The following is a 14,583-nucleotide window of genomic DNA, read 5'->3' as shown; positions in this document are numbered from 1 at the left end:
TTTTGATCTACGTTTTGCCTTCGACACATTGACTAAATCACCTTGAGAACTGGTAGCACTCTTAATTATTTTTGGTCATATATCTTAGAGAGAAATATTTTCTGTCTGTCTTGGAAACCATGTTTCTAAGAGATACAATGTACCTTTTGGTGTTGCTCCAGGAAGCTGTCTTGGTCCCCTACTCTTCTCCTTATTCATGCCCCCGTTAGGAGATATCATTAGAGGCATAAAATTGATTTTCGTAGATATGCAAATGAAACACAATTGTATATCTTGGTTGAGCCTGGTGACGATAATACCCTATCTTCTCTGACTTCTGGTATGGCTGCAATAGACAAATGCAGGAGCAATAGTTTCCAAAAACTAAATTAAGATAAAACTGAAATACTTTTAGTTAGTCCCAAAGCCAAAAATGATGAGCTGCTTGATAAACTTGGGATCGTGCCTCCTCTTGTAAAATTAGAAGTAACAGAAGTAACAAGCCAGGGTGTTATCCTTGATTCAGAATTTAATTTAAATCCCACATAGAGAATGTGATCAGAGTGGAATTTCTACACTTGAGAAATAGTTCATTTCTTTCATGTAATGATGCTGAAAAACCAATTTTTGCCTTTATATCAAATTGACTAGATTACCGTAATACATTTTTTACTGGCCATCCAAAGCAATGTATTGACAAATGTCAACTCAATCAAAACGTTGCTGGAAAACTTTTAACCAAAACCAGATTGAGAGAACATATTACTCCTGTCCTAACAACTCTGCATTGGCTTCCTGTATCTACTAAGACTGATTTTAAAGCTCTCTTACTTGTTTTTAAAGCTCTCAGTGGTCGGGATCAGAGTACATCACAGAATCGCTTTCATTTTATAATCTTGCTCCAGCTCTCAGCACTTCTTCTGCTGGTCCCTTAAATTAAAATAATCTTGCTCAAAAAAACAATTGGCAGCTCAGTTTTTCTGAGCTATGCTCATGAACTATGGAACTCAATACCTAAAACTCTAAGGGATGCAGTCTCAGTTGACACTCTTAAACACCAGCTCAAAACCTATTTATTTATCCTTGCTTTTAACTGATACAATTTTGTCTTTTATTTTCATGTTTGCACTTAATCCCATTGTAAAACACTTTGAATTATGTTATTTGTGTGAAAAGTGCTTTATAAATGAATTATTATAATTACTTTCACCTCCCCAACTCCACTCTCCCACTCTGCCATTGTCAATCATATCATCTTTCCTCTCCATTCCAGTCTCTCTTGTGTTCACAGGTTACACCTACAGGTGAGTTGTACCTTGCAGTGGCCCTGCTATTTATTCTTATCTAGTTCTTATCCCTGCATTTTTATAATCTATTAAACGAGATGGTTGGATTGCATGCCTCCTCTGTTGGATAACAATAAAGATGAATGTGATTAGTAAAATTTTCCGATTGATTTCAACAGGAATTCACTAAAGCTGTGCAGCCCCTTTGTCTTGGACGCATAATAGCATCATATAACAAGAAGAACACCTATGAGCGTGAAATAGCATATTATCTAGCCTTGGGACTTTGCCTGCTATTCGTTGTGAGGACCCTCTTTCTACATCCTGCGGTGTTTGGTCTCCAGCATTTGGGAATGCAGATGAGAATAGCATTGTTCAGCTTAACTTATAAAAAGGTAACTATATTACATTTTATGGTTATAAGTTTAATCAGGATTACGAGGTAGCTTCATTTGTGAGATGGAAGTGGAGGTTTCGGCACACTGGTGGGTGGTACAGTGACACAGCTAACAAAGCTGCAGCCTCACTCCTCCAGTGACCCAGGTTCAATCCCGAGCTAATGTGCGGACTTTACGTATTTTCCTGCGACCGTACGGATCATCTCTGGTGTAATGATGATGAGTAGATTCTTAGATTGGATGGAGGGAGAGGACAGAGGGCGGTGAGGAACATGGGGAGAATAAAGTAGGAACAGGGTGAATAGGTGCTTGATGGTTAGTACAGGCCTGATGGGTGAAAGGCCTGTTGCTGTTCCAGTTGACAACATGGCTGCAGGGGAGACAAGTGACTGAATATCAGTAAGCATGTCTGCATGGGATGGTAATGTCGACAGAGAAGCTGGCTGTAGCCCACTGACTTCCACATTTAACTCCAACATCTTAGTCTCAAGCCTGCATTGCACTTGGGAGAGCTGACCTGTCAATTAGAAAATTATCATGCATTTTTCAATGTAACTGTACTTACTGCCCATTAGGGTAGTGAAGGTGAAGGTCCTCCATCACTGGTGGTGTTCTGGGCTTTAGTCATAGTCACAGTCATAGTCATAGTCATACTTTATTGATCCCGAGGGAAATTGGTTTTCGTTACAGTTGCACCATAAATAATTAATTAGTAATATGTAAATTATGCCAGGAAATAAGTCCAGGGCCAACCTATTGGCTCAGGGTGTCTGACTCTCCAAGGGAGGAGTTGTAAAGTTTGATGGCCACAGGCAGGAATGATTTCCTATGACGCTCAGTGTTGCATCTCGGTGGAATGAGTCTCTGGCTGAATGTACTCCTGTGCCCAACCAGTACATTATGTACTGGATGGGAGACATTGTCCAAGATGGCATGCAACTTGGACAGCATCCTCTTTTCAGACACCACCATCAGAGAGTACAGTTCCATCCCCACAACATCACTGGCCTTATGAATGAGTTTGTTGATTCTGTTGGTGTCTGCTTCCCTCACCCTGCTGCCCCAGCACACAACAGCAAACATCATATCAGTAGCTTCCTCTTGGTTTTCACAACTGTCAGTCACACAAGTCCCAGGTGGAGTCTCAGGAAAACCATCAAACTCAGATGTAGGAGGATCCATCATTGCCGTTTTCGTAGCAATTTCGTTTTGCCAGTCGGGGTTGTTAATGCTGAGCTGTACCCCGGAACCTGGAGGACTGGTGGACCACTCTTAGTTTGGCCTCTACCCTTTGACCTGTTTGGCATGGGTGACCTGACCAAGAGCCAAAGCATAAAGCCCTGGCTCCAGGTAACATATCTCCCCAGGTCATGAAGGCATGCAAGCCTCCAGACCCTAAGGCAGGGTTACAGTCTTCAAAGGAATTGAACTGTGAGTCCATGGGTTTCCCCTCAGTAAAGGGAACATCAGTGAAATTAATACAACTTTCAGAGGGCTGATAATGCAAGGGGGAATTAAGACAACAAGTATTGAATTCTTATAGTTTTTTTATAACTATTTTTGTGAAATACTTGTGTTGAGAAGCTACTTTGAAACTTTGTTGGCATGAAATGTTTAAGTTGTACTTTGGAACACTGGTTCATGGAATCATAGAATCTTATAGTACAGAAAGATTTCAGGAGACCCATCAAGTTCACAGTAAGCTAATTAATTTCTTCAAGAGTCTGCCCAAATTCTAAATGATTCACTTTCCTCCACTCATAAGCAATGCATTCCACATTATAACCATACTGAAAAGGTCCTCCTTACATTTTCATTTTATCTTTTACTGTAATTTTATCTCCCTAGTATTGAACTATCTATCAATGATATATTTTACAATACTTGAATCCCTGTTATGATCTTTGGCACCTCAGGATAAATCTCCTCTGAACTTTCATTGTTTTTTAGTCTCACATTGTAGCTGAGATCCTTCTGCACTGCAACAAGTCTCACAAAGTTCTTCTTGATCTCCTCTGTAGGAACCCTTACTCCCTTCCTAATGCATAGTGATTAGATCTGGGTGCAATACCCCAATCCTAACCACAGCTTCTTAAAGGTTAGCATTGAATCCAGTTCAGTGCAAATCAGAAAATATTGGAAATGCTTAGTGAGTCAGGCGATACCTGTGGACAGAGGAACGGAGTTAATATTTTAGCAGGACTGGGAGAGAGGCTATGTTACTTTGGACTTCAGAAAAGAGCCAAGGTAGTCAACAGAACCAACATTAGCAGCAGCAGAACCATAGGGATGTACTGTAGTAACAAAAATCGGCCCTCGCAGAACTTATGCAAGAGAGTCCACTTACTCTCTGCTTGCTTGAAGGCAACAGATGGAAAAAGAAGTGATGATGGACGATATGTGTGGTAATCCTGACAGTGAGAGACAGGAATAATAAAGGGAATACTATTTCACCAACAAGTATGTGGTAGGCAAACTGCTGATGTGACAAAAATTCTATTCAGCCTCCTGATCAGATGAGGAGGCATCCTTCAGCCATTAATGCTTAATGCTAAGTTACTGGACTGGATTTTCTGAGATCATGAACACCAGTGCTCTTCTTTGTAACCACCTGTTAGAGCCAACACTTTTCATCTTCACAACTTCACTACTGTATGCTTCAACCTTGTAGCACTTGATTTCCTGTCATAGCTGGCACACTTTCATCTTGATAGAATCACCTCAAGGCTAATGCCTGGTTTTAGTTTTGGTTTGCTGCTTCTCTTACTTTGCACCTTGCTTCTTGACAATTACACCCTCAGAAGTTAGTTCAACTTCCATTGACAACATGAAGTTCTAGGTCTCTGATACCAGTTGTTATACCGTGACTATAAATGCATCACTTATCCAGCATTCAACTGTGAATGAGCATGCATATTATTCACCTGTGCATCAAATTAAAGGTTCCCAACAAAATCCTTGTAGACTGTACCCTGCTTTTATATTTCACCTGGACTGGACAATTACTGCACAACCATAAGATCCTAAATGACACATAGCTGAACTTAAATGTTGGATCTAACCTAGTAGTGATTTACTTTGTCCTTTTTAAGATATTCCTTTCCTCTGTACCCCGAACCCTCTCAGCAAATTAAAACATGCTTATTTTCTCATTTTTCCAGTTCTGATGAAAAACATTGACCGAAAACATTAACTTTGTTTCTCTCTCCATGGATACTGCCTGGCCTGCTAGTAATCTACAAGACCATAATACCTTAAGACATAGGAGCAGAAGTAGGCCATTCAGCCCATTGAGTCTGCTCAACCATTCCATCATGACTGACCCTGGATCTCTTTGAACCCCATACACTTATAAGAGCAAGCATTTGGAGATTTTATTTAAAAATTCCAGTTTTTAGACTAGAAGACCATAAGGTAGAGGAGCAGAATTAGGCTATATGGCTGATCGAGTCTGCTATGCCATTTCATCATGGGGGATCCATTTCCCTGTCAGCCCCAATCTCCTGCTTTCTTCCCGTAATCCTTCATACCCTAACTAATCCCTTTGATTTATTATATGCCCTTTCTTGTTTTTGATGCAGTGATTAGTTTGGCAGGGAATTATGTAAACCAGACATGTCATTGGAAACATAAGAGTCATAGAGTCATTGACAAATACTTTATAATTTATTGTATAAAGTATTTTTATTGTATAAATCACCAAGGAACCAGCACTTCCCAAAATAAATCAACTCACACTTATCTTTTGGCCCACCTTCCTAACTGATCAAGGTCTGCCTGTAATCTACAATAACTTTCTTCGCTATCAACACCTCCCAATTTCATACCATCCACAAATTTACGATGAAGCCTTGTTAATTTGCATCCAAATCATTTTTTATAGGCATCCGTTAGTCTCATGAGACCATGGATTTGTGCCTTGGAAGGTTTCCAGGGCACAGGCCTGGGCAAGGTTGTACGGAAGACCGGCAGTTACCCATGCTGCAAGTCTCCACGCCACCGATGTTGTCCAAGGGAAGGGCACTAGGGCCAATACAGCTTGGCACCGGTGTCATCGCAGAGCAATGTGTGGTTAAGTGCCTTGCTCAAGGACACAACACACTACCTCAGCTGAGGCTCGAACTAGCAACCTTCAGATCACTAGACCGATGCCTTAACCACTCGGCCATGCACCAACACTCCAAATCATTTACATAAATAATAAATAACAAGGGTCCTTACACTGACCCCTGCACATACCACTAGGTATCCACCTCCATTCCAATAAACAATCTTCAACAACCACCTTTCTCTGAATAGATTTTGAATCCACATAATCAGATCTCCCTGGATCTATGGGACCTAATCTTCCAGACCAGCCTGCAATGTAAGACTTTGTTGAAGGCCTTTCTAAAGTCAAAATAGACAACATCCATAGCCTAACCTCATATACCTTTTTAGTTAATTCCTCAAAAAAACTTTAAAAGATTCTTCAAGAGTGGCTTAATATGTGCAAAGTCAAGTTGACTCCTCCTAATCAGACTCTGTTGATAAATCTTGTCACGCAGAATTCCCTTAAGTGACTTCCCACCACTGATATCAGGGTTACTGGTCTGTAGTTTCCTGGCTTGCCCTTGCTTCTCTTCTTAAACAACAAACAATATTAACCATCTTCCAGTGATTGCTGGATTCAGCCAGGGAAGGAGGACAAACATGCATCAATCTACATTGGGATATCAGAGGTGGAGAGAGTTATCAGCTTTAAATTCCCAGGCATTAATATATTGGTGACCTGTCCTGAGCCTATCTCAGGTAATGATGAGTTTGAGTACAGAGAGGAAATTAAGAACCTGGTGGCATGGTGCGAAGACAATAACCTATCCCTCAACGTCAGCAAGATGAAGGAATTGGTTGTTGACTTCAGAAGGAGTAGCGGACTGCACGACCCAATTTACATCGGTGTTGCGCAAGTGGAACAGGTCAAAAGCTTTAAGTTCCTCGGGGTCACTATCACAAATGACCTGACTTGGTCCAACCAAGCAGAGTTCACTGCCAAGAAGGCCCACCAACGCCTTTATTTCCTGATAAAACTAAAAAAATTTGGCCTGTCCCCTGAAACTCTCACTAATTTTTATGGATGCACCGTAGAAAGCATTCTTCTAGGGTGCATTACAACCTGGTATGGAAGCTGTTCTGTCCAAGACCAAAGAAGCTGCAGAAGATCGTGAACACTGCAGAGCACGTCACACAAACCAATCTTCCATCCTTGGACTCATTTTACACCGCACGCTGTCGAAGCAGTGCTGCCAGGATAATCGGTGACACGACCCACCCAGCCAACACACTTTTCATCCCTCTTCCCTCCGGGAGAAGGCTCAGGAACTTGAAGACTCGTACGGCCAGATTTGGGAACAGCTTCTTTCCAACTGTGATAAAACTGCAGAACGGATTCTGACCCAGATCTGGGCCATACCCTCCAAGTATCCGGACCTGCCTCTCGGTTTTTTTTGCAATACCTTACTTTCCATTTTTCTATTTTCTATTTATGATTTATAATTTAAAATTTTAATATTTACTATTTTTTACTATTTTTAATATTTAATATTTGTAATCCAGGGAGTGGGAAGCGCGGAATCAAATATCGCTGTGATGATTGTGCGTTCTAGTATCAATTGTTTGGCGACAATAAAGTATAAAGTATAAAGTAATTCTAAAGAAAGCATGCTAAAATAGAATTCAAACAGCAGTTTGAGAGGGAAAAGCTAAAATCAGATGTATCAGTATTACAGTGGAGTAAAGGGAGCTAGAGAAGTATAAGAGAGGAACTGGCCTAAGTTGATTGGAATGGGACACTAGCAGGGATGATGGCAGAACAGCAATGTCTGGAGTTTCTGGGAGCAATTTGAAAGGTGCAGGATAGATACCTTCCAAAGAAGAAGAGGTATTCTAAAGTGAAGATGAGGCAACAGTAGCAGACATAGGAAGTCAAAGACAGCATAAAAGCAAAAGAAAGTGCATGCAATACAGCAAAACTTAGTGGGAAGCTAGAGGATTCAAATTTTTTTTTAAAAAACCAACAGAAGGCAACTATAAAAGCAATAAGGAGAGAAAAGTTGAAATATGAAGGTAAGCTAGCCAATAATATAAAAAGAGGATACCAAAGTTATTTTCAGATATATAAAGAGTAAAAGAGAGGCAAGAGTGAATATTGGACTGCTGGAAAATTACATTGGAGAGGTAGTGAAAAAATGGACAAAAAATGGCAGAAGAACTCAATAAATATTTTGGATCTGTCCACACCGTGGATAACACCAGGAGTATGCCAGAAATTCAAGAACGTCAGGGTGCGGAAGTTCGAAGTAAATTTATTATCAAAGTGCAATTATGTCACCATATACAATCTGAGATTCATTTTCTTGCAGGTGTACACAGTAAATACAAGAAACACAATAGAATCAATGAAAGACCACACCCAACAGGATGGATAAACAAACTGTGCAAATACAAAAAGAAAGAAAAAAAAATTAAGCAATAAATATCGAGAACATGAAATGAGGGGTCCTGGAAAGAGAGTCCATACAGTAGGTTGTGGGAACTGTTCAGTGATGGGGCAAGTGAAATTGAGTGAAGCCATCCCCTCTGGGTCAAGAGCCTGATGGTTGAGGGGTAATAACTGTTCCGGAACCTGGTGATATGAGTCCTGTGGTTTCTGTACCTTCATCTTGATGACAACAGCAAGAAGCTTTCTTGTGACAGCACTCCATGTAGATGTGCTCAGTGGTGGGGAGGCTTTACCTGTGATGGACTGGGCTGTATCCATTACTTTTTGTAGACATTTCCATTCAAGGGCAATGGTGTTTCCATACCAGGCAGTGATGCAGCCAGTCGATATCCTTTCCACCACACATCTGTAGAAGTTTGTCAAAGTTTGGGATAACATGCCAATTTTCACAAATTTGGAATAAAGTAGAAGCACTGCTGTGCTTTCTTCATAATGACGGTTACGTGCTGGATCCAGGGCAGATCCTCTGAAATGATAACACTGAGAAATTTAAAGTTGCTGACCTTCTCCAGCTCTGATCTCCCGAAGAGGACTGGCTCATGGATCACTGTTTTCCTCTTCCTTAAGTTAAAAATCAGCTCCTTCATCTTGCTGACATTAAGTGAGAAGCTGCTGTTGTGGTACCACTCAGCCAGATTTTCAATCTCCTTCCTACATGCTGATTCAACACCACATTTGATTCAGTTAATGACAGTGGCATTGTCCACAAATGTAAATATGGCATTTGAGCCATGTATAGAGCAAGGGGCTAAGCACGCATCCTTGTGGAGCACCTGTGCTGATGGAGATTGTGGAGGAGATGTTGTTGCCAATCTGAACTATCTGGAGTCAACAAGTGAGGAAATCGAGGATCCAGTTGCATAAGTAGGTACTTAGGCCTAGGTCTTGAAGCTTATTAATTAGTTTTAAGGGTATTTTGGTATTGAATGCTGAACTGTAGTTGATAAAGAGCATCCTGATGTATGAATCTTTGCTGTCCAGTTGTTGCAAGGTTGAGTGAAGGGCCATTGAGATGGCATCTGATGTTGACCTCCTGTGATGGTAGGCAAATTGGAGCAGATCCAAGTTGCTTCTCAGGCAGGAGTTGATATGATTCATCACCAACTTCTCAAAGCACTTTATCACAGTGGACGTAAGTGCTACTAGTTGATAATGATAATATTTACTATTACTTAGGAGAAAATGCTTGGGAAGATGAAAGATCTGAAGGCAGATAAGTTACCTGAACCAGATGGATTACACCCCAGGATTTTGAAAGTTCACTACTAATGCCTCCACAATTGAAGAAATTATGCAGGCATTGGTAGTGATCTTTCAGGAATCACTAGATTCTGGAATGGTTCTGGAGGACAGGAAAATCACAGATATTACTCTACACTATAAGAAGAGAGGGAAGATGTTGGAGTCCTTTATTAATGATGAGATTTTGAGGTACTTGGAGGCACATGATAAATGTAGGCCAAAGTCAGCGTAGTTTCCTTATGGGGACATCTTAGCTGACAGGTCTTTTGGAATTCTTTGAGGAAATAACAGGCAGGATAAACAAACAAGAGTTAGTGGATGGTGTTTACTTGGATTTCCAGAAGGTCTTTGATAAGGCAATGAGGTTCCTTAACAAGATAAGAGCCCATGATATTATACAAAATATACTAGAGAGGATAGAAAATTGGCTGACTGTCAGGAGACGAAAAGTGGGACTAAAGGGGAACTACTCTGGTTGGCTGCTAGTGACTAATAATATTCTGCAGGGGTCAATGATGTGGATAACAAAATTGGTGGCTTTGTGGCCAAGGTTACAGATGATGCTAAAGTAGATCGAGGGACAGGTAGTATTGAGGAGGCAGGGAGTGTGCAAAAGGACTTAGATTAGGCGAATGGGTAAAGAAATGGCAGATGGAATATAGTGTAGGGAAGTGTCAGGTCATACACTTTGGTAGAAGGAATGAAGGTGAAAAATATTTTCTAAAAAGAGAGAAAATTAAGAAATCAGAGGTGTAAATGGACTTGGGAGTCCTCATACAGGATTCCCTGAAGGTTAACTTGCAGGTTGAGTCGGTGTTAAGGAAGGCAAATGGAAGGCAAAAATTCATTTCAGAAGACCAGAATAGAAGATCAAGGATGTAATGCTGAGACTTTCCAAAGCATTGGCCAGACCATACCTGGAGTATTGTGAGCAGTTTTGGCTCCTTATCGAAGAAAATATGTGTTGACATTGGAGAGGGTCCAGAGGAGGTTCGTGAAAATGATTCTGGGTATGAAAGGGTTAGTGCATGAGGAGCTTTTAATGTATTCACTGGACTTTAGAAGAATGAGGGGGGAACCACATTGAAACCTACTGAATATTGAAAGGCCAGGGTAGAGTGGGCATGGAGGGGATATTCCCTATAATGGGGGGTCTAGGACCAGAAGACACAGCTTCAAAATCGAAGGGATGAGGAGGGATTTCTTTAGCCAGAGGTTGGTGAATCTGTGTAATTCATTGCCACAGATGGCCATGGAGGCCAATTCATTGAGTATATTTAAAGAAGAGGTTGATAGATTCTTGATTAGTAAGGGTGCCTAAGGTTATGGAGAAAAGCCAGGAAAATGATGTTGAGAGGGATAATGAATCATCCATGATTGAATGGCAGAGAAGACACGATGGGCTGAATGGCAGAGAAGATTTGATGGGCTGAATAGCCTAATTCTGCTCCTATGCCTTCTAGTCTTATGCCAGTGTTTATTTTCTTAGGAGTTTAAGGAGATTCAGCTTATCACCGCTTACTCTAACAAATTTCTACGGATGTAGTGCTGAAGTAACCCTGACTGACTGCATCATGACCCGAAACAACAATTTGAATGCATAGGTAGATAAGAAGCTCCAGGAAATAGTGGACTTTGCCTAATACATCACAGGTACATCCCACCCACAGTTGGAAATATCTACAGGAGGGGCTGCTTCAAGAAGGCAACATCTATCATCACTGATTCACACCACACAGGCTGTGCCATCTTTCCACTCCATTGTCGGGACTGTAGAACTATGTGCCTATGATGCTGCCACAATTCAGTTTTTTTTAATTACACCTGTGCATACAAACAGTATACTTTGAGACCTTGAACTTCTCTGGTGACTAACAAAGAGATATCACAAGAGGTGATGTGATTGAAGTGTTTCAGAATCTGAAACAACTGAATGACGTGGACCTTGATAAACAGTTTTATCTCACACAGTGCCAAGTGCAGAATTACTAGATAGAGCATAATTTGAAAGAGTGATTTATTAATTGGAGAAGAACAAGCCCTGGGAGGGGCAGGTAAACAAATAGCATTGATTTTTTTTCAAGTGGAAATTAAGCTATTTCTTTCTTTCAGGAAATAAAACTATTTCTCTCAGGAAGTGAAATGTTGGGTATACAGTACACAAGTAATTTGACAACACTTGCATTGGAGGTAAAAGGTCATGCAGTTTCCTGAAAAACTCATCCAAGCATTTAAAAGGTTTCTATCTTTGAAAATTAAGCTAGGAGCTAACAGTCCAACCAATAGTCTAATGTTACTGAACAGCGCTCCTCCTAAATGATTTTTTAATGTAAAGATTCAAAATACTTATTAAACTAAGCAATATTTCTCACCTAAGTCTATGTACTAAACTGTGATAATGAAACTGACTATGACTTAATTCCTACTTTGCTAAAATGTTGTTTCTTTTTCTTCACAGATCTTAAAAATGTCAAGCAGAGTACTTGATAAAATTGATACTGGACAACTTGTTAGTCTTCTATCCAATAACCTCAACAAGTTTGATGAGGTAGAAAAATTTGTGCACAGTTCATTGTATAGGGAAAAATTTTGTCTTTCATCAGTCTATTTTAAATGAAAATGCTATTCCGGTTTTAATATGTAGTGTCAAAACAACATAGAACTGTCTTTCGTACTTGGCAAAGAAATCAAGCTGAAGTAAGTAATGTCGATACATATTGTCCATGCAGTGGTATTGTGCACCTAAATTTAGAAACATAGAAAACCTACAGCACAATACAGGCCCTTCGGCCCACAATGCTGTGCCAAACATATACTTACTTTAGAAATTACCTAGGGTTACTCATAGCTCTCTATTTTTCTAAGCTCCATGTACCTATTCAGGAGTCTCTTAGAAGACCCTATCGTATCCGTCTCCACCACCATTGCCGGCAACCCATTCCATGCACTCACCACTCTCTGCATAAAAAACTTACCCCTGACATCTCCTCTGTACCTACTTCCAAGCACCTTAAAACTGTGCCCTTTCATGTTAGCCATTTCAGCCCTGAGAAAAAGCCTCTGACTATCCACACGATCAATGCCTCTCATCATCTTATACACCTCTATCAGGTCACCTCTCATCCTCGCCACTCCAAGGAGAAAAGGCTGAGTTCACTCTACCTATTCTCATAAGGCATGCTCCCCAATCCAGGCAACATCCTTGTAAATCTCCTCTGTACCTTTTTTATAATTTCTACATCCTTCCTGTAGTGAGGTGACCAGAACTGAGCACAGTACTCCAAGTGGTGTCTGACCTGGGTCCTATATAGATGTAACATTACCTCTCGGCTCTTAAACACTATCCCATGGTCGATGAAGGCCAATACACCGTATGCCTTCTTAACAACACAGTCAACCTGTGCAGCAGCTTTGGGTGTCCTGTGGACTTGGACCCCAAGATCCCTCTGATCCTCCACACTGCCAAGAGTCTTACTATTAATACTATATAGAAGAAGAAGAAAGCCCCTAACTCCAAATGGAATCATTGGGACACCAACATGGCGGCGTTTTTTTTTTAAGCAGGCTTTCTTATTTTTACGAGGCCAAATTGCTAGCTCAACGCTCAACCCAGCACGGTTGGAAAGTGTGCAAGGGAGCCGGCTGGATTGGAACACGGGAGCCTTCGGTCTGAAGTCCAGCGCTGATGCCACTACGCCACCAGCCGGCTGTTAACAATATATTCTGCTGTCATATTTGACCTAACAACATGAACCACCTCACACTTATCGGGCTGAACTCCATCTGCCACTTCTCAGCCCAGTTTTGCATCCTATCAATGTCCCACTGTAACCTCTGACAGCCTTCCACACTATCCACAATATCCCCAGCCTTTGTGTCATCTGCAAATTTACTAACCCATCCCTCCACTTCCTCATCCAGGTCATTCGTAAAAATCACTTAGCGAAGGGGTCCCAGAACAGATCCTTGAGGCACACCACTGGGCACCAACCTCCATGCAGAATATGACCCGTCTACAAGCACTCTTTGCCTTCTGTAGGCAAGCCAGTTCTGGATCCACAAAGCAAGGTCCCTTTGGATCCGATGCCACCTTACTTCCTCATAAGCCTTGCATGGGGTACCTTATCAAATGCCTTGCTGAAATCCATATACACTACATCTATAGCTCTACCTTCATCAATGTGTTTAGTCACATCCTCAAAAAATTTAATCATGCTGGTAAGGCATGACCTGCCTTTGACAGAGCCATGCTGACTATTCCTAATCATATTATGCCTCTTCAAATGTTCATAAATCCTGCCTCTCAGGATCTTTTCCATCAACTTACCAACCACCAAAGTAAGACTCACTGGTCTATAATTTCCTGGGCTATCTCTACTCCCTTTCTTGAACAAGGGAACAGCATCTGCAACCCTCCAATCCTCCGGAACCTCTCCCATCCCCATTGATGATGCAAAGATCATTGCCAGAGGCTCAGCAATCTCCTCCTTCATCTCCCACAGTAGCCTGGGGCACATCTCATCTGGTCTCGGAGACTTATCCAACTTGATGCTTTCCAAAAGCTTCAGCGCATCCTCTTTCTTAATGTGTATATGCTCAAGCTTTCCAGTCTGCTGTAAGTCATCCCTACAATTGCCAAGATCCTTTTCCATGGTGAATACTGAAGCAAATTTCATGACAATAATTCTAGTTGTGAATCTTGTGCAACTCCCTGTCCTGGTATAACAATTTTAATTAAACACTAATTGAGAGCAAATGCCCCAGTGACGTTTTGGAAGGTAATCTATGAGATCTTTGCCATTTAACAGCTTCCCGAAGAGTGCAATTTTTCTTGCATCACGGCAGGTTATAGAGTTTCTCATCCAAACTTTTCTACAGCGATACTCAATCTTCCATTTTTTAAAATACAGTTCAACAGTACTGAAAAAAATTCAATGAGAGAAGTGGCAAAGTCTTTTTCCTTATTTCACATCCATTTAAAGCCTAATCTATCAAAAACAGACAAAATATCCATTAATCACTCTTAATGATAATTAAGATAATGATAAATCTTAATGATTTAGAAATAATTCAACTTTCTATAACTAGGTTTCACAGTGGCCACCAGCCTTTTCTTGGTGAAAGGCACAGTGATCTC

The 14,583-nt window shown here is 40.9% G+C and overlaps 1 protein-coding gene across 1 annotated transcript in view; it reads left to right on the top strand.

The window, feature by feature from the left end:
- Positions 1 to 14,583, top strand: part of cftr (CF transmembrane conductance regulator) — a 151,631-nt gene that overhangs the window by 41,313 nt on the left and 95,735 nt on the right. Inside the window, exons 4-5 of the mRNA XM_072267581.1 lie at positions 1,445 to 1,660; positions 11,905 to 11,994. Coding sequence (XP_072123682.1) covers positions 1,445 to 1,660; positions 11,905 to 11,994 — 306 coding nt within the window. The remainder of the gene's footprint in view (positions 1 to 1,444; positions 1,661 to 11,904; positions 11,995 to 14,583) is intronic.

The sequence above is a fragment of the Mobula birostris genome, chromosome 9 (genome assembly GCF_030028105.1).
Source record: "Mobula birostris isolate sMobBir1 chromosome 9, sMobBir1.hap1, whole genome shotgun sequence".
Lineage (NCBI taxonomy): Eukaryota > Metazoa > Chordata > Chondrichthyes > Myliobatiformes > Myliobatidae > Mobula > Mobula birostris.
Note: the sequence above shows the minus strand (reverse complement) of the source record. Positions and strands in the feature narration are given on the sequence as shown.